The following is a 20,933-nucleotide window of genomic DNA, read 5'->3' as shown; positions in this document are numbered from 1 at the left end:
AATAGCCATTTTAAAAAATCAGTAGCTACCAGTTTACATTTGTGTTCTAATATGTATGGGCATGAATATTGTTGCAGGTTTATACAAGATCTCAGTACATCAGTTAGGTAGTATCATTTAACATTCGCATTGTTAAAAATGATAGTATAAGAGGGCCATAGACAGGAGATAATGGCACTTGCCTTGCGTGCGCCCAATCTCAGTTTGACCCCCAGCACTTTGTATGTATGGTCCTTCAGGCGACTCAGGGCGAAGGGGTGTATCTGGGTACCTGGGTGCCACTGGGTGTGGCTTCCTACCAAAAGAAAGAGAACGGAAACTTGGAAATGCACTGCCTCAGATAATTAAAGGTATTATCAGTTTGATGGTTACCTGCATATTGAAAGGATTTCTTATCTTGGGTTTAAGAAAACATTTTATGTGGAAAGTCTCAAATACCTCCAAAAATATAGTGAATGACTATGAACCCAGTGATAAAGGATGATTTATAGTCTCTTTAAAAACATACATGATCATGTAGATGGATTTTATTTGGCTTGGTCTAAATGTTTTCTAAACACTTTTGTTGTTTGGTTTTTGGGGAGGGCCTATACCTGGCCGTGCCCAGGGCTTGTTCCTGGCTCTGTTCTCAGGGGTCACTCCCGGAGGGCCTGAGGGACCATCTGGGACACCAGATGGTTGGCTGCACGCCCTGTGTACTGCTGCTCCGGCCCTTCAGTTGTCCTTTGTGTTTGCTTAGGAGGTATAGATTTTGCCATCTAAAATGGTTTTTAGTTTTACGTAGTTCACTTTAATTTTTTTCTTGCTTTTTTGTTGTTATTTTGGGGTCACATTTGTAGATGCTTAGGGCTTACTTCTGCATCTGCACTCTGGGATCACTCCTGGCGGGGCTCGGGGGACCATGTAAGATGCTCGGGATTGAACTCTAGTCCTCCACTCTCTCATTCCCCTTTCCTCCCCCGCCCCCCTTCTGACTTCAAACAGTTTTTTCATCATAGTTACAAAGACCTTCTTCACTGAAGGAGTTTGCCTTGATTTCTCCAAGTTATTTTATGGTCTGTCCCTTTCTTCTTTTGCCATTTAAATCTTTGGTCCATTTGGGGTGTTGCCTGTTTTTGGTTCCAGTTATCCTAACATCAGTTATTAAAATTTATCCCTATTTCACACACTGCTTGCATTTCTTTCTAAATTTCCTTTAGATATTAGAGTCTGGTTAGATATTTCTCTCTTCTGTTCATCTTTCATTTGAACAGACACTGTAGAGAGGAGCAAACTACCAAACTCAGCCCACAAACTCAGAGCAAGGGCCAGCTGCTCGAGGCTCTTTCGGGACAGGATGAGAAACATTTGCCCCACAGTCTACACTTGGGAATCAGTCTGTGCAGGGAAGCACAAGGGCGTGTAGCCGTGTCTGGGCTGGCATTACAGGCATGCGGGATGGACGTTACTCAAGGACCTGAAGGGTAGAAGTTCAGTGATGGTTTTCTGTGCCCTGTCCAGAATTTGAATTTTACCCCATAGGTCATGGGAAATGTAAGCGGACTCTCGTTGTGTTTTAGAATGGGCTTCTAGACGCGAGCCGCCGGGCTGTTTGGCAGCCCGAGTCGGGGCATTAGGGCCCATACCCGCTGAAAGTTCCTTCACAGAGAACACCTGAGGCCTTCCTCAGAAGGCGTGCGTAAACACAGAGACACAAATATATCTCCTCTGGAACAGTTCCTCTGACAACATGATAGCTTGAATGAGGTAGAAAAACTAGAAATAGGGTCACCAGTGGGAAGTATTTGCATTAGAATAGGCAGAACCTGAGTAGCAGAGCAGAGGGGACATTTAAGTTTTCCCATCAGTTAATTATTTCTGTCTAGTACAGCCAATTCTCACTATTTAAGGTAGCTGTGCTCTATAAATTTGCTGGAAACATGGAATTAGTGGTTACTAAACATTTGTTTTAGGTGAAATTCAGAATGCTGCTGTGTAAATGTTGGCCCTAGATTGGTTGTTTTCTGTGGGCTTTTTTGTTCGGTTGGTTTTGGTTTTTGGTCTACACCTGGCCATGCCCAGGGCTATTTCAGGCTCTGTAGTCAGGAATCAATCCTGGCAATTCTAGGGGAACCGTATGGGATCATGGGGATCAAACCTAGGTAGCCCACGTGCAAAGCAAGTGCCCTCTCTGCTGTACTATCTCTCTGGCCCCTGTGGTTTTGTAAAAAATACTTTATTTTTGGGCTACACTTGGCTGTGTTCATGGATTACTCCTGGCAGGGTTTAGGGGCCCCTATGAGATGCTGGGGATAGGGGCAGTATACAGGGGGGAGGGTTCTGGCCTTGCACACTGCCGGCCTGGGTTCAGTGTCCAGCATATCATACAGTCCCTGGAGCATCACCAGGAGTGATCCCTGAGTGCAGAGCCAGGAGTAAGCCTTGAGCAGTGCTGGGTGTGGCCCCAAAACAACAATAATACATAAAAATAAATTAACATTTTTTTCAAAAAAGAAGGAAAAGTAACCCTTGGTTCATCACCTTTCTAGTACCCTGTGCATTTGGGGGAGGGAGAGCAGGTAGGGCCACATCTGGCAGTGCTTGGGGATTGCTCCCAACAGTGTTGACATGCAAGAACGAAGCGATGCGAGACTTCAAACCAGACATCCTGAGTGCAGAGTGGGTGCTGCGGCTCATGAGTACCTGTCCTGCCACAGTGGGCATTTTTAAGGAAGACTCCCAGAGGAGACGGGTGATAGACAACCAAACCACAGCAATCACTCTATGCATTCAGATGAATTATGTTTCCTACTGTATTTAAAATCACACATCTCTTAAGGATCACCAGTATGCTTGAAGGATTAAGCCTTTTTCAGATTTGAAGAATGTTGTCTTACGGTTGGTTTTACTCTAAATTGTGTTATCTAGTCTTTCTCAGTGATAAGTACATAGCAATCAGTTCTATTTTTCATTCTCTGTAACATCTATCTTCGTGTTTTCTAACTTTATCTTTAAACATCGTGATTTACAAAGTTATCCATAATACAGTTGTTTTGGGCATTCAGTGTTTTAACACCAGTCCTACCACCAGTGTGAGGTCATCTTCCCTCTTCCATTGTCCCCAGTTTCCCACCCACCCCCTAAATGTGCCCACTTAGCAGGCACAAAATAATTTACTTTATGTTATAACAAAATGGTAAATGTAATTATCAAAAAATAATTCAGTAAAAGAAAATTTGTGAAAATTGTTCCATTTAACAAGGGGGTTGTTAACAGGATTTACTGATCTATTTGTTGCCAGTTGATCCCTCTGTTTTCTTCTTTTTGCTCATTGAGCTTAATGGGATTCTGTGGTGCTTTCCCATCTAATTTACTGTCAAGTCTCAGAGGAGTCATGGGGCTGAGGAGATAGTACAATGGGGAGGGCGCTTTCTTTGCACACGGCTGACCTGGGTTCCATCCCTGGCACCCCATATGATCCCCCGAGCCCACCAGGAGTGATCCCTGAGTGCAGAGCCAGGAGTAACCCCTGAGCATCGCCGAATGTGTGCCCTTCTCCCACCCCCCACAAAAAGTCACAGCTCTTTTAACATTTTTTATGTTTGTAATATTCCATCATTTAAAAGACTGAAAATTCAGATTTGCTTTGACTTAAGCGAAGAATAGTAACATACTTACATAATAATTTTCCTTTAACGTTATCTCTAGAAATGCTGTTGTATTTGACATAAGTAATCCATATGACATATGGCGTATAAGGCAAGTTAAGTTTTTTAAATGATATGAACCATGTCGTTTTTTTTCTTTGCCTTATAGCATATATTTATCATCCATAGGTACCAGCAAGGTGTGGAGTGACAGTCCGGGACAGTCTAAAGAAAGCACTGATGATGCGAGGTCTGATCCCAGAGTGCTGTGCTGTGTACAGAATTCAGGATGGGTATGGTTTGTATGGGGCGTGAAATTCTCTTTGAAAAGGGGGGCAGAAACTCAAGGCATTGAACTACTGTTGTCTGTGTGATCTTTATACAAATCTAGGGGATTGAAAATAAGCTTGAGAGGGAAAAATACTAAGTCAATATTAAGTTAGCCTAAAGAGATCTTTTTGTCAAAGGCTGGAGAGATGGTTCAGTGGGTAGAGTTTACTGGTGAAGTTTACTTCACCAGGCCGGCCTGGGTTTAGTCCACCTGGAGTGATCAGAGCCAGAAGTAACTCTGAGCCCCATTGGGTGTGGGCCCAAAACCCAAAAATTGAAAAGGAAAGAAATCTTGTAACCCTTTTTTGAGAACTTAACATTGGGTCATTTTTGTATGGCTAGTATTTTACTCTGATGTAATGATTCGGAGGTTCTTAAATTTTTTAACCACTTAGAACATGATTTGAATAATGGATCCTTACCTACCTACAGATTTTTAATACAGTCTCAGAATGTCACAAAACCGACATTTTGTTTAAGAATATCTAAACTCACACCGAGTCCACTACATTTTAATCATTTTTTTAAAAAAATATCCTCTCGGGGCATATTGTCCCCTGAGTACTCTTTTTCTTTCAGTGGATAGATAAATCCCCGTACCGGTGAAATTTTTTTTTTTTTTTTTAAATATTTGGACCGCAGGAACAATCCATTTTCTGCTGTTGTAGGTCTTTTCTGGAGCTGACTTGAAGAAAAGAGTACATCTCTTTACACTGCTGTTTGTCCAAGCGTGACACATTTATTTTGGGTAAACTTAAAAATTAATTTATTGCCATTTAAATTTCTAACAATGGGAGAATAGGGAGCCAAATCTCCCTCAATATTACTAGCCCCTCAATAACCGGTTTTCATATCTTCAGCATGCAGTATATGAAGCTTTTAGGTGTAATAACCAAGAAAGCCTGTGTTTACACTTTTCAGAGAGAAGAAACCAATTGGCTGGGACACAGATATTTCCTGGCTTACTGGAGAGGAATTACATGTAGAAGTATTGGAAAACGTTCCACTTACAACACACAACTTTGTAAGTACCTTTACTTTTTTTTTTGTCAGAAATCTTTAAATTCTGGGTTTTTACTTTGAGACTGTGAAATACTATTGCATGTTTGAAGTGCGTGTGTGTGTGTGTGTGTGTGTCAGCACTTGTGCACACATGTTAAATTAACTCCTATTTAAGGAATTCTGTTTTAATATACTTTTTAACTTAAGAAGGAAACTCACGGGGCCAGAGTAGTCTAGTGGGTAGGGCACTTGCCTTACACATGGCCAACTAGTTCCCAGAGTGGGAATATACCCCAGGAGTATATTACTGAATGCAGAGACAGGAGTAATCCCTGAGCACCACCGCATGTAGACCAAAAACCAAAGGGAAAATAGAAAAAGATAAATTCACACCTATTAAGTGAGAAGGAGATTTGAGTGGTATAGAAGTGTAGCAAATAAAGTGAAAATACTCTCCCAGATACAGGCATTTATTGTGTGGTTTTTAAATTGTTTATAAGCCTGTGTGTTTATACCTGTGAACCTAAATTTTTCTCTCCTTTTTTGTCCCTTTTTCCCTTTTTTAAACTAAAATTAAATGACCTTCTACATGATACTGACCGTTTTTAGAAAGCAGTGGGCAGAGAGATTGCACTGGACAGGGCACTTGCCTTGCACATGGCAGACCCACTTGCCTTGCACAGGACCCCATAGAGTCCCCAAGTACTACCAGAAGCAATCCCTGCATGCAAAGCCAGCAAAAAGCCCTGGGCACTACCAGGTATGGTCCAAAAGTTACTTAAAAAAAAGAAAAACCCCAAACAACCCCCAAAACAGAATAAAACACAATAATATATCATGAACATCTTTCACATAGCTTTTTTAAATTTATTTATTCTTTTTACAGACTTACAACTTTTCGTGCTTGTGTTTCAGTCATACAATGCTCGAGTACCCATCCCTCCAAAAGTGCCCATTCTCCACCACTGATGATCCCTCCCACCCCCCACCTCATCCCCCCCACCCCACCCCACCTCTGTGGCAGGGCATTCCTTTTTGTTCTCTCTCAAACTCCTTTTGGGTGTTGTGATTTGCAATAGAGGCACTGAGTGGCCATCGTGTTTGGTCTATAGACTACTTTCAGCGCACAGCTCCCATCCCCAGTGGGTCCTCGAACCACACTTTACCTGGTGTTCCCTTTTCTGAGCTGCCTTTTCCTCCAGCATGTGAGGCCAGCTTCCAAGCCATGGAGCCAACCTGCTCATACTTATCTCTACTATTCTTGGGTGCTAGTCTCCCATTCTGTTACTTTATATTCCACGGATGAGTGCAGTCTTTCTATGTCTGTTTCTCTCTTTCTGATTCATTTCACTTAGCATGATGCTTTCCATGTTGATCCACTTATATGCAAAGGTCATGACTTCATCTTTTCTAACAGCAGCACATATAGCTTTATTTTTATTGGAACTTCAGAGTAATTCATAAAAATAAACTAATCATTCTTTGTTTATAGACATTTAAGGGGTTTTTTTTAATGCCTCATATATAAAGACAAACAATCTTTGTGCAGACAAATTGACATTCTTGGGTAAATTTTTCTGAACGACAGTCCTTCAGCACTGAATGAAGGTGGCCAAACTCTCCTTTGATTATGTCTCCCTTTATCTACCTGGCACAGGAATTTTCTGGAACATAACCCACCTAACAAGGCACAAATCCTCAAGCCTTAGACGAAACAGTTCCTACAGCTTAAAACTTATCTTCTACCTGAATAAAGGAATGGGTAGAAGCCACATGTAAAGTGATCAGTATAGTAGGGTTGTATTGCTTTTGTGTTTAAGGCATTTTGGCCATAGTTTATTTTTTCTAAATAAATAGTTACTAACCTTTTGCATTCGGTATATTGCCAATGTGCCTCAGCTTTTTGATTGGTTGCTTGGTTTGTCTTTGGTGGAGACATAAACACAACTGGCAGTGTTCAGGGCTTACTCCTGGCAGACTCAGGGGACCAAGGCCAGCACCTTACCTGCCAAACTCTCTATGACCCTTGTGCCTTAGCTTTTATAGCAGAGAATTGATAAGATGATTTCCTCAAGAGTTTGTTTTTTGGGTTCCATTAGTGATGAATAATAAAATCAAGTTTGTGATTCAATTAATAAGGCATCTTCTGGAGTGTAAGATGTACTGAGGGTATATCATACCGTAAATCAAATTTGCTGAATAGCAAATAGTTTTTTAGTCTAGGAAGCTTGAATTTTTTGTAAAACTTGTCTAACTTTGGATAAATATTAATTTTTTTGTTTTTAGAAATCCAAAAAGAATTGATCATGCATTTTACAATTTTTCTTCTCTTTTGTTGTTGTTGTTGTTGGTATTTTTAGTTAGAACTTGGGTACGAGGAAGTGAAAGAGGGTCTAATTTGCCAACCACCAACTATATTGAAAGAAGTTGCTGGCCACCAGAGGAAACTCACTCCCCTTAGTTCCCGAGTATGGAGATGTCCCCCATGCTGGGGACTGGCCAGAAAGGCCCTCCAGGAGAGGCTTGCATTTGCCCAGACTGTTTCTGCTCTAGGAGCACAGCTGTGAGAAAGGAACATTGTACAGAGATGTAGTGCAAGTTTATAGGCTCAGAGTGTGGCTTGTGGTCAAGCACATGCCTTGCGTGCATGAGACCTGGATTTGATCCTGCTACTGGAGGTCACAAAGAGAGATTTGATAAACTCTTAATAACTGTACGTGTGTGAAGTGCTACAGATGCAGAGTAGCCACTCCTAATGTGCCAGTGGGAATGGCCCCAAAGGAGGAAGCCCCTAAGCTCTTCCTGGGTGGATGAGGGAACACCAGCAGAAAGTGAAGGGAGGAGCACTGTAGAGAGAGGAACATTTAGGAAGCAGATTACCTTTCCAGTTTTGAAAAGTGCAGGATGAGCAGTACAGAATTGGGGAGATGGGGGCAGAGTCGAAGAAGCGGGGTGCTAGCGTGACACGTTGTGGGTAGGGTAAGCAGAGTCTGGCTCACGGGCCACTTTTCAGCCTGGTTGGATTTTGCCTTTTTTCTAAAGCAGTTGTAAATGTTACAGTGACAGATAGGGGAGACATGGTTCGAGTCTCAACTAGCCTTTTGCTCCCAGTGCTGTGTCACGGTAAGAAGGAAAAGTGTGTCTTGCAGAGAGAGCTCTTCTTCCCTTGGCCTGTCTGCATTGGGTTTTGCTTGATTCTGCCTCCTGCGTTAGCAGTCCGTCATCAGAGCGGTTCCTTCAGTGCGTGAAGGCGTCCTGCAGCCGAGTTCGTGGGAACTGGTGGGTGGCGGGGGCTGGGAAGGCCAGGAAGCCGGATTTGAAACAGAGGCATGCGTTGTCCTGCCCTCCCCATCTTCTACTGGAGTGACGCTGACCACTGGCCAGGCCTGTGCCTCTCACTGGTCTGTTATCTGGAAATGCTCGAATTGTAAAGCTATGATCCAGAAGCAGATAGCGACCTTCCTTCGGTCCCTTTGTCGACAGACGTGTGCTTCGCTTCAGGAGCTTTCCTTTACTCTCTGCACCCACGGCCTTCTCCAGCTCTCCACCCCCTCCCCGCTTGGCTTCCTTTCATCTCTCTCTCTGTCTCTGTCTGTCTGTCTGTCTGTCTGTCTGTCTGTCTCTCTCTCTCTCTCTCTCTCTCTCTCTCTCTCTCTTGTTTATGTGTGACACCGGTCAGGTGCATGCCATTTTCTCGGTTTCAGAAGGAGGACTGCACTGGAGGGCGTGAGTGACGGGAGAGCTCTCGTGGGCTATGCGGGGCTCAGAGCTCCATGGACAGATGACACTTCTTGTGAAATGTTTGTAATTTCCCAGTTCCTGTACAAAGCAAGCAGTATGAGCCATTTGGTAAATAATGGCTGTATAGATGGTAAAGATTTTCTAATTTCTTTTTTGTCCAGAGACCAGGGACATAGGCTGAATGTAAGTGGTTTGCCTTTTTTACATTCCTGAAAAGTGACACATGGTAAAAGATGAGGAAAATAAGAGCCACCTTAAAAGCTTTTTTTTTTAAAATTTCACTCACTGTAATTTAATACCATCACTGATAGTGTTTATCAAATAAATTCCAACACCACACCCCCACCAGAGTGTTCATTTCCCTCCGCCACTGTCTCAGTATCCCTCTTCAAATGCCTCCCCTACCTGTTGATTTTCGGGGGTGAGGGCTGGGCGATGCCAGACTGTGCTCAGGACTTAACTCCTGGCTCTGATCTCAGGGATCACTCCTGGCAGGACCCAGAATACTGTAAGCAGCACCAAGGAGCATACCTGGGTTGGAGAGCTACTTTTCAAACATACTGAGCCAGGATGTAGCTCAGTAGCCTGGCACTTGCCTGGCTTGCCTGGCACGTGGGAGGCCCTGAGGTAGATCCTTGCACTGCGGGGGGGGGGGGGGGGGGGTGCAGGTGGGGGTGGGAATAGTGGGAGCAGAACCAAACACTCAGCCAGACCAGTGCTTGCCGAGATACCATTTACTTCATACAACATTTTTAAGTAACATTTTATTCCGTTAAATGTGTATTTATTGGGCAGAGTTTGTAAATATAAGTTATAATTATAAAAAGCATTTTGCATATTAATAGAATAATTAGAAAATTCTGGCATATGTCTTAGTAAGAGTAGATATTGTGTGAATACTGGTGTGTCACAGTATTGTAAAATTTTTCGGCTCTGCACTGTACTGCACTGTTGTCCCGTTGCTCATCGATTTGCTTGAGCGGGCACCAGTAACGTCTCCATTGTGAGACTTGTTGTTACTGTTTTTGGCATATCGAATACATCACAGGTAGCTTGCCGGGCTCTCCAAGAGGGACGGAGGAATCCAACCCAGGTCAGCCACATACAGGCCAACCCCAGAAGTATTACCCCATTAGAATTTTAGAATTCCTGGAGCTCAACTCGACATCTCCTTTCTTTAAAAAAAAAAAAATAAATATTTTTTTTTATTTTTGATTTAGATTTTGTTTTTGGGCCACGCTTAGAGATGCTTGGGGGCTGCTCTGGACTGAGTGCTCAGAGGGTTCCCAGCAATGCTCAGGACCACATAGTGGAACCCAGGCCTCCCACACACAAAGCTTTCACTTCAGCCCTCTGAGCTCACTCTCAGCCATTAAGACTTGTGTCTTGTCTATGATTCAAACCATCTGGAAAAGCAAGAATAATTGAGAATATATAACAAAAGCAAAGGACCAAATTAAAAACATGTATGCCTGCACTGCTCTGAATAGCCACCATTAACACTTGACATTTTAACACCATTAAATTAAATTTGTTAATTTAGCTTATCTTCTCTGTTTATTGTATATCAGTGTATCACTGTCATCCCATTGTTCATCGATTTGCTCGAGCAGGCGCCAGAAACATTTCCATTCGTCCCTGTTGTGTGCTAGTGTAGCCTGATGGCGTACTGGGGGCTCTTCAGGGTCAGGGGAATGAGAACCATAGTTGTTACTGTTTTTGGCATATCGAGTACACCATGGGTAGCTTGCCAGGCTCTGCCATGTGGGTGGAAAGGCTATTAGAGGCTGCCCCAAAAGCCTCCATCCCTCAGGGAGAGCCCAGCAAGCTACCAAGAGTTTATTATAGATAAAAAACCAAACTTCTTTGTGTTTTTAACCCTCTTATGTGTACTTTTTTGGGGTATTTGTTGTTGTTGTTGTTGTTTTAGACAATTTCTGCCTTCAGTTATTACCTGGATAGAGACTTCCTAGCAGTTCTTTTGCTGAGATCATTGTAGACCCGGCCCTTTCGCACATGGAAGCTCTTTCTTACAAGAGAGGAATGTTCATGTTAGGCTAAGTTGTTAGTGTCTTTTTTTTTTTAATTTTATTTTATTATATTGAATCACCGTGGGAAAAAAAAAATACAAAGCTTTCAGGTTTAAGTCTCAGTCATACAGTGATTGAACCCCCATCCCTTCACCAGTGCACATGTTCCACCACCAAGAACCCCAATATACCCCCCTCCCACCCAGCCCCCACCTAAGTAACTAATGATCTTCACTTTATTCTCTATACTTTGAATACATTCAATATTTCAATAGAGAACTCACTATTATTGTTTGGAATTTTCCCCCAACAATCAGGCCTGCTGAAAAGGCATCTTTTAATAATTTCTTTTCATTGCTGAGAATGAAGATTCTATGAGCTCTATGATTTTGGATTTCTGATATTTTAGTTCAGCTCACAGTCTAGATGCATGTCTGTAAGAAGCCGCTCTGGGTGCCAAAATGGGTTAGAAGACCTCTGGGATCATAGTCTTTGGGAGCAGAGGGTCTGTTTCTCGAGCAGCAGCTCCGGATCTTATCTGGACTGAGGGCGTAGTTGTTAGTGTCTTATAGGTAATTTTCCTCTTCTTTTATCTAGTTAGTGCTTTATGGTAGGACTCCTTTCTTTACAAATTTTTTTTGTGCTATCACTCTGGCCCCAACAAATTTTTTTTGTTAATATATAAATTCTTTTGCATTTAATCAAAGTTCATATATAGTATTAAAAATAGTACCTTTTCAGTAGTAGAGACACTTATCTTGCATATGTGAGACTTTGAATTTGATCCCTAGCATTGGGGAGAAAGAGGTTACAAAGGGGCTTATAATGAAAATTAATCTGGGTGGGGGTTGTTGCCATCTTCACACTTATGATGCCAGAGTTTGATCCCTGCTTGCTGCCGTACAAAACCATCAGCACCATCCCCATGCAGCTCTGCTGCTGCCACCCCCCTCCTGCCTGCACACACACACACACACACACACACACACACACACACCTCTCCCCCCATAGTATTACACACCCCCAAGGAAATCTCTCCCATGTTTTCTTTGTTTCTTGTCCTGCCCAAGCCAGTAAGCATCTCTAAACTTCTGCTCTTCTTGCTGTGTATAGTGATTGAGTTATATGCCTTTGTCCTTCTTCTCTTCCTTTCACATTTCTCTACCGTGACTTTCATGTAGTGAAGCCTGAAATTAATTTCCAGTCCTTTATTCATTTTCCATCGTCGTCTTCTCTCTGGTTTTTGGTGTTTGTTTTTTTTTTTTTTTTCCGGTTTGATTTGATTTTAGTGTTGAAGCCACACCCAGTGATGCTCAGGGGTTACTTCTGGCCCTGCACACATGAATCACTCTTGGTTCTTGGTGGTGCTCAGGGAGCTCTGTGGGATTCCAGGGATCAAACCTGGATCTGCTGCTTACAAGGCAAGCTGGGCTCTCTCGGGCCCCATTTTGTTTCTATCTTCTTAAGAGACTTTGGGTTGAATATTGGGTTGGAGATAAAGATGTATAGCTCTTTCAATTGTATATGTGTAAAGCAGTTGTCATGATATAAACATTAAAGGTTTGCTCTTGCAAACAAGAGTAAATACTTTGCTGAAAAGATTCTAGGAGGATTCTTGACACGTTTTTTAAGTTCTGTATGATGTTTTATTTTGCAGGTACGGAAAACTTTTTTCACCTTAGCATTTTGTGACTTTTGTCGAAAGCTGCTTTTCCAGGGTTTCCGCTGTCAAACATGTGGTTATAAATTTCACCAGCGTTGTAGTACAGAGGTCCCACTGATGTGTGTTAATTATGACCAACTTGAGTAAGTAATCAACACTTCTGAATGTATTATTTTGCATTTAAATGTTCTTAATGTGAAACTGGTACTTCTTAGAGTGTGAAGGACTTTTCTTTCCAAAGAAGCTTGTTACACAGAATTTTTTTTTTTCAAGTACAATTAGAAAGTAGCATATAGTATGGCTAGTACTTCTCTTCCAAATTATAAATCTGGCTTACTTACACGTCTCATTTATGTTTTATATTTACTTTTAGTTAATGCAGATCTCTAACTACAGAAATCACTTTTAGGTAGTTTTTTGGGGCTAGAGTAGGTCAAACTACCCTTTCATTTCATAGATAGGAGGTCTTATTCTGTCAGCTATTTTGTAAAATACGTTTTTTTTCTCTCTGTCTCTCTCTCCCCTTCCCCTTTCTTTCTCTCTCTCACACCATCCCCCAGTTTATTTAAAAGTAAGATATAAAATTTTTGTACCCAGTATATCTCTTTCTGAAATTTTTCTTTGCTTTATTGCCAGAGTTTCTCTAATAGGTTAGTCTGAGTCTCAAAGACTGAGCCTAATTTTAATCTTGTGTCTGCATTACTGTTGTTGCTGCTATTAAAGGTCTTATTACTTTCCTTGATCACTTGAGTAAATAAAATTTAATTCTGCACTTTATAAAGTGTATTGTAACGATGTGATCTAACTTAACAGTAGAAACGTTTTCTTCTAATTCCCTAACCATAAAGCATGATTTTGCTTCTTAATATGTAGAGATTTGCTGTATGGAACAACTAGTTTCAGTGTGATTTTTGAAAATACAGTATAGTTGTGTTTTGGGTTTTTTTTAATAAGCCTTGAGACCAAAGTGCAACTAATTTAACTGTTGTTTCTGAAAATGGAATCTGATTTCAGGTACTTTTGTTAACTCTATAATGTGTTTGGTATATGAAGCTTCTGGGTTTTGCACAAGTTAGGTTTGTTTTGTTTTGTTTTTGTTTTTGCCTCACAGTTTGCTGTTTGTCTCCAAGTTCTTTGAACACCACCCACTATCACAGGAGGAGGCCTCCTTAGCAGAGACCGCCCTTACGTCGGGACCCTCCCCGTCCGCACCCCCCTCCGATGCTCTGGGGTAGGATTTGACTCCTGCTGTTCAACACTTGCTGTTTGAGCTGATTTCTTTGGATATTTTGGTTCATTTTAAACCTTTTCATCCATTTGATTTAAATTAAGCATTTTTCCCCAGATAACTATTTTATCACACTGGTTAGATGTGTACATGCATTTGATAGAAGTACATGGGATTGAAAGTTGGTGGAGATTGTTGCAGGACCAGTCTTAGAAAAACTGCACAAACAATTTACATACATTCCCTACCCCAGGGTAAAATAATTGTAGTTATTTTATCAGTTACTTAGTACAAGAAGTATAGCAGGTAGAGAAATATGTGACTTCCATTTAGAAATAGCATCAGCATGTGGCAAATAACTTATACATAGTGCATAATTTTAATCTACAGTCTAATCTCTTTAATGCCATGTGACAAAGAAAAAGGGAGCTGTGAAATGCAGTGAAAACCGTGGGATTCTAAATGGGCTTTAAAGAATTCTAGAAATGGACTGAACATGGGGAATAAAAGTCTGGAGACAGAGGCAAGAAAAGCCTAAACTAGGGAATGGGGATAGAAGGTTTGAGAGTGACTGAAGAGAGACCAAGGTGAGAAGATTGTGTGTTAAACCAGATTTTGGAGAGTCTGGGAATTTAGCCTTTACACAAATAGGGGAGGAAAGAATTGTAGAAGACCGACCTAATGAAAATGGGGCTGGAGTGATAGCACAGCGGGTAGGGCATTTGCCTTGCACGCGGCCAACCCGGATTCGATTCCCAGCATCCCACATGGTCCCCTGAGCACTGCCAGGGGTAATTCCTGAGTGCAAAGCCAGGAGTAACCCCTGTGCATCTCTGGGTGTGGCCAAAAAGAAAAAAAAATCATTGGAGCAGTGTTACACAGATAAATTGATAATAAATGTGTAGGACAGAGAAGCCCTAGATACAAAGGATGCCGCTAGTAGTGAAGACTTGAACCGGGCGTGAGTCATGCAGTGAAAGCATAGGAAGTCACAAAGCATGAAGGACAGTAATAGTACTGCTGTGCAGAAGATACAGGGGACGGCTGACTTTGTAAATGGAACTAAAGGCTGGAGTTGCAGAGCACCTGTCCTGCGTGTCTGAGGCCTTGGTTCAGTGTCCAGCACCATAAGGATCAGTTGGTAGCAGAGGGAGAGAGAATCCAGAAGTCTCTCACTGAAACACAACAACAAAAGAGAAAGAGAAGATGAAGAGTTTTGCAGATATTCTTTTGCTCTCACAGTTTCTTATGCAAATCTGCTTATTTTTTGCCTGCTAAATTTGATGCAGCGTAAAATTTACTCTCCTTGGAAGCATTTTCTTTTGTGTGTAAGGAGGGGGCAGTTGAGCCACAGCTGGCACTGCCCAGATGTGACCCTGGCGGCGCTCAGGTAGGATTGACAGCATATGAGGCCACTGAACTCTGGACCATCTCTCTAGCCTCTGGAGCAATTTGGTTTTAGAAATAAGTCCTTACATAACATTCTATTCCAGAGGGTTAATTAGTTCAGATCAGGGATATTTCTCGCCAATATTAGCCCTACTTTCCCCAATCTTAATCATGTAATGCCATTTCTTCTATCTAGAGGCATATCAAAAAATAAGTCAACAGTTCCAGTAAACTTGAAATTTTGAATAAGAATGGCTTTGTATTTATTTGGAAAGTGCACTGGAAAGTGCAGCTACTGTGTTCTTCCATCGTGTTGTGACTGGTATCCACGCTGGTGGCATCCTTTTATTCCCTGTCTTTCTCTAGCAGCTCTGTATTCATTTTTTCTTCTTTTTTTTCCTATTTTTTTTAAGTGTAGGCATCATGATTTATAGTACTGTAAATGATTGTTTCATGCATACAATATTCTAGTGATAGTTTTGTGCATACAGTGTTCCAGTACCATACCCAGAGTGTCCCGCTCCTTCAACCATAATGCATATTTTATTTTTTATTTATTTATTTATTTTTTTTTTGCTTTTTGGGTCACACCTGGCAACGCACAGGTGTTACTCCTGGCTCTGCACTCAGGAATTACCCCTGGCTGTGCTCAGGGGACCATATGGGATGCTGGGATTTGAACCCGGGTTAGCCGCGTGCAAGGCAAACGCCCTACCCGCTGTGCTATCTCTCCAGCCCCCCATAATGCATATTTTAAAGGATGAAAGAAAATGATGTTTTTTTGGAGAACTGTTCTTCAGCAAAGTTTATCCAAGGGTTGGGGGTGGGGCTCTGGAACACAATAGCAGAGTAGGTGGTGATGGAATGTGTTATGTATGAAACCCTATCACTAACAGTTCTGTAAAACATGGTTCCTAAAAAATTTTTTAATTTATATTGGAAAAAAATGTTAACATTTTTTATTTGAATTAATCTTATTTTCTGATGAATCCTTTGGCTGTTTTATTTACTACTGGCAGATTCTATTGATCATGATATCTTTCTAAATGCCATTTTATATTCTAAATGCATTTTTGTTAAGTCTAAATAATTACAGTAGTCATGAAATGCATAACATGAATAGATTGAAGAGGTGTTGCATTTGTTGTGAATAAAAGCTAGATGTATTTTCTTGATTATTTTTGAAAAATACTACAGAACGTAAATCTATGAAATGCATTTAAATTTTAATATTGTAGAATAAGATAACTATTTTGCTTCAAAAATTTTTTTTTTAATTTTGTTTTTGTTTCGGGTCCTCTCCCTGTTATACTCGGGGGTTACTCCCAGCTCTGTGCTTAGGGATCACTTATGGCAGGCTCAGAGGAACATATGGGGTGCCGGTGACTGAACACGGGTCAGCCACATGCTATACTACCGCTTTGACTCTGGCTTCAAATTTTTTATTTTTTTTTAATATTTTTTTAATTTTTGGGTCACACCCAGCGTTGCACAGGGGTTACTTCTGGCTCATGTACGCAGGAATTACTCCTGGCGGTGCCCGGAAGACCGTATGGGATGCTGGGAATCGAATCAGGTCGGTCGTGTGCAAGGCAAACACACTACCCGCTATGTTATCACTCCAGTCCCTTCAAAATTTTTAATATTTTGAATTAAAAATACCATCTAAACTGGTAATGTGGTAAAGTGTGTTAGAGACAAAATTCGGTTCATTTTTATTTGCTCCTCTCATATAGCGAAAGATTTATACGATCTGAAGAGAAAGCAGAGCATAGAGCTGGAGTGATAGCACAATGGTAGGGCGTTTGCCTTTCATGCAGCCGACCCGACCCCTCTCAGAGAGCCTGGCAAGCTACTGAGATTATTGCGCCTGCTCGGCAGAGCCTGGCAAGCTACCCATGGCATATTGGATGTGCCAAAAACAATAACAAATAAGTCTCACAATCAAGAGACGTTACTGGTACCCGCTCGAATTGATGAGCTCTCGTATAGAAAGGCAGAAAGCTAGAGGGGTTTATCAGGAGAAAAGACAGATCGCTGGCCACCACCAGCATATTTCACAAGGTATAAACTGCCAGGATTAGGGCAAAAATCACCTGGTGTAGAAACTCAGTTCTTATAGTCCCCAAGAAAAGGTGAGTGTTAGGGATATGCCCATTTACTTTGACTAGTAAAAGTAGTCAGCAGATTAAGTCAAAATGCAAATGACTCCTTTTAGTGAGAAATACGCCTGTTGTGTGAACCACAGTTCTTGTGTTGAGTAGACTAAAACTTCACTGTTGGAAAATACTCACGAGAAACCAATTTCTGATCTAAAGATTGAGTTAGTTGTGGGGTTAAGAGGCAGTTCAAAAGTTTCATTATAGTCAGGCCATACTAAGTGGAACTTGAACATGCCCTCCCTCCAGCACGCTAAGTTGACTCTGAGGATGTCTCCCCTTCCTGGATGGCATCAGGTGGCCAGTGTCTGAGTGGGCCTTTCTGGTTTTGCTTGGTAGGCAACTGCTCAGAGTCAGCCAGGGGTTTGTTCTCTTATGTCTGAACCAGCCTCTTTGCTATACCTATTTCTGGTTTGTTACGTACTTTTACTGCTCTCAGCAAGAATGAGTTGCCGTTACTTACTGCTACCTATAACAGATCAGCTGTATGTATTAGACTGTCCTATACAGCTGTAGTTCATTTAAACTTTCCAGTTTTAAGCCGTAACAAAGTGTGTTGTTACTTCTTAGGCTATCAGCCTGTGTTTTTCCATGTCAGTGCACTTTCCAAAACTTGGACTACTGCTCAAGAGAGCATCTGCCTGCCCTTTTCCCTCTTCCGTTCTTTAAAAAAAAATCACCTGAAAAGGCAACCACCACCACCCATAATTTTCACTTTCACAATTTTATTTCCCTGAGCAAAGGAAATATGTATGTGTGTGTGTATACATAGATATGACTGCTTAAAGCAAAAATAAACAAGTAAAAAGTTTCTCAGTAACCAGAGGAATAAAAAATGAAAAGGATCAGTGGAGCATGGCAAATTTAAATAACATCCAGTTGCACCAGGATTACCTTTAATTCTCCTGGGACTGGTGCGGATATTTTCTCGCAGATGGTGCGTTCTCACCAACGCTGAGCGGCATGCTGTCCTCACAGTCTCTTTTTTCACGGGCTTCTCTGAGTCTCTGACCTTCATCTATTACTTTTTACTCTGTTTTCTTCCATTCTGCTTTTCATAAAATCTCTTTTGATTCCCTTAGCAGTATATTCCTTTTTTCTTTTTAATTTTTGTTAGTCATGATTTATAGAATTACTAATAGTTGCGTTTTAGGCATACAGCAATTCAACACCAGTCCGTCCACCAGTCTCCGCGTCCCCATATCAGTATTCCCAGATTCCCTCCCCATCATCAGTATCTTTCTGTCCTTGCCTTGTAACCATTAATAATGCTGATTAGTTACAGACTTAGTGGAAGAAAATGCTGGGCTCCCCCACTTGTGAAAAGAAACTGTAAGCCTGGAGTTGTTCTTTGGTGCTCGTGAGGGTCACTGAGACCACCAAGCTCCAAGAGCAAAGACCCTCTTAACAGTGGAGGGGAGGAGGGAAGAGAGAGAGAGAGGAGAGAGAGAGGTAGAGAGAGAGGTGGAGAGAGAGAGAGAGAGACAGAGAGACCCCTGAGCATCGCTGGGTATGACCCAAAAAGAAAAAAAAATAAAAATAAGAAAATATTTTTATTGCTCATTTTTTAAATATTACCTCTATAAATATAAATATCTCTATAAATACCTGAATCTTATCTTCCAATTACTTGATTTTTCCAGGCCCCAAATTCTCACCAGTCCGTCTCCTTCAAAATCCATTCCAATCCCACAGCCTTTCCGACCAGCAGATGAAGATCATCGGAACCAGTTTGGACAGCGAGACCGGTCCTCGTCAGCTCCGAACGTGCACATCAACACAATCGAGCCTGTCAATATCGACGTGAGTATCTGCGCTCCTCAAGCTCTAACATTCCCGGCTGTTGTTTAAATCTTCCTTCTACAGAAAAACTAGAGAGTAGAAATACTGTCTTTTACTTTTCACAGTTTTTGTAAGCAACAGGGTTTTCTTGAATGTCTTCACAGAATCTTTTTCATTTTCCCTGGCCTTTAAATATTTGTGTGTGTGTGTGTGGGTGGGGTTTTTTTGTGTGTGTGGGTGGGGTATTTTGTGTGTGGGTGGGGCTTTTTTCTTTTTTTTTGGTTTTTTTGTTTGTTTTTTGGGGTCACACCCGGCGATGCACAGGGGTTACTCCTGGCTCATGCACTCAGGAATTACTCCTGGCGGTGCTCGGGGGACTATATGGGATGCTGGGAATCGAACCCGGGTCAGCCGCATGCAAGGCAAACGCCCTACCCGCTGTGCTATTGCTCCAGGCCCCTTTTTTTTTTTGCTTTTTGGGTCACACCCGGTGATGCACAGGGGTTACTCCTTGCTCTACACTCAGGAATTACTCCTGGCGGTGCTCAGCGGACCATATGGGATGCTGGGAATCAAACCTGGGTCAGCTGCATGCAAGGAAAACGCCCTACCCGCTGTGCTATTGCTCCAGCCCCTGGCCTTTAAATATTTTTGTAAAATTATTGAGTTATTCTGATTTTTTTTTCTCATAGTATCTCTACAAAAACCTTTGTTAATTTTAGGGTAAGGAAAAATGAAAATGTAGTTGCAGATTTCTATTTAAATCAACTTGAAAATATTGATTTCTAAAAATACATTGAATTAGCCTTAAAGCTACCTTTTTTTCCTTTTTTTTATTTGCTTGAATATGCAGTTCTGTTTTTTCTTTATGGCAGACCGTCAAATTTCAGCATGTTCTTTATAAGCCATTTGCTGTTAAGTTTTAATCATTCATTGTTTAAAATGCGTCTTCTCTGGTCTCATCAACATAGTGTCTTTATCTCTTGAGCCATTTCCGCCCCTTCTGATGGGTCTCTCTTGGCCCCTCTCCGGTATATTTTCTGTGCTGCAATTCATGCTAGTGTCATTTCTTTAATTAGACTAACTAACACAGCAACATCACTCTAGATGTCTCAGCATCTATCTTGGAACTAAACACATAAAAAGTTACCAGGAAATTAAAGGACTTTAGAAGGTAACATAATTTAGATCAGGGTTTAACAAACTATTCCTTAAAGAGCCAGGTAGTAAATATATTAGACCTCTAATGACAAGATTTATTAGTATTGTTCTTATTTTCTTGGCTTTTGAGTCCCATCAGGCGATGCCCAGGGACTACTCCTGGCTCACCACTCAGGAGTTTTTCCTCAAAGTGCTCAAGGGAACCTGATATGCTGAGGATCCCACCCGGGACTGACTCCTGCATGTAGAGTGTGGATTCTCGCCCCATGAGCCTTCTCCCTGGCACTAATGACAGTGTTAAACTCTGTCATTGTCATAGATAACACATTACTGACAAATGGTTGTGGCTGTATTCCCATAAAACCTAATGCATAAAATGTGTTTTGCCTTTCCCGATACAGACAAGGAGAACGGGAAGAATAGGTTACTCCTAAAGGACAAGATTGTGTAAGGAAGTCATTGTCCATTATAGATGAGAATAAAAGGCCATTGCCGTCTGCATGGTGACACCTCAGCAATCCTGACCTTGGATTTAGGTGTCATTTCTACCAGGATTTGAATGTTGAAGAGTAGGCATACTTATCCTTATAATGTAATAAGCAGCAAAACTTAGTAAACTAACCAAGTTTACTTGTCTTGGAAAGTAGTTATTTTTAAAGGGAAGTCAGAACCTCAAAGCCAAGGACGACGCTCAAGTGCTAATCCCAAATTCAGTGCCTGGCACTACATGGCCCCTTGAGCTGCTAGTACCGGCCACATTCTGACCATAATCAGAAAGCAAAAAATTGTTTTCCGTATGAACCGGGTACTGGAGTTGGTGGG

General features: G+C 41.6%; 1 protein-coding gene across 3 annotated transcripts in view; it reads left to right on the top strand.

Moving 5' to 3' along the window:
* Nucleotides 1-20,933, top strand: part of BRAF (B-Raf proto-oncogene, serine/threonine kinase) — a 158,241-nt gene that overhangs the window by 85,620 nt on the left and 51,688 nt on the right. For all 3 annotated transcript variants that reach the window (XM_055124025.1, XM_055124026.1, XM_055124027.1), the window contains exons 4-8: nt 3,816-3,919; nt 4,878-4,980; nt 12,387-12,535; nt 13,504-13,623; nt 18,812-18,971. In XM_055124025.1, coding sequence (XP_054980000.1) covers nt 3,816-3,919; nt 4,878-4,980; nt 12,387-12,535; nt 13,504-13,623; nt 18,812-18,971 — 636 coding nt within the window. The remainder of the gene's footprint in view (nt 1-3,815; nt 3,920-4,877; nt 4,981-12,386; nt 12,536-13,503; nt 13,624-18,811; nt 18,972-20,933) is intronic.

This window comes from Sorex araneus, chromosome 1, assembly GCF_027595985.1.
Source record: "Sorex araneus isolate mSorAra2 chromosome 1, mSorAra2.pri, whole genome shotgun sequence".
Taxonomy (NCBI): Eukaryota; Metazoa; Chordata; class Mammalia; order Eulipotyphla; family Soricidae; genus Sorex; species Sorex araneus.
Note: the sequence above shows the minus strand (reverse complement) of the source record. Positions and strands in the feature narration are given on the sequence as shown.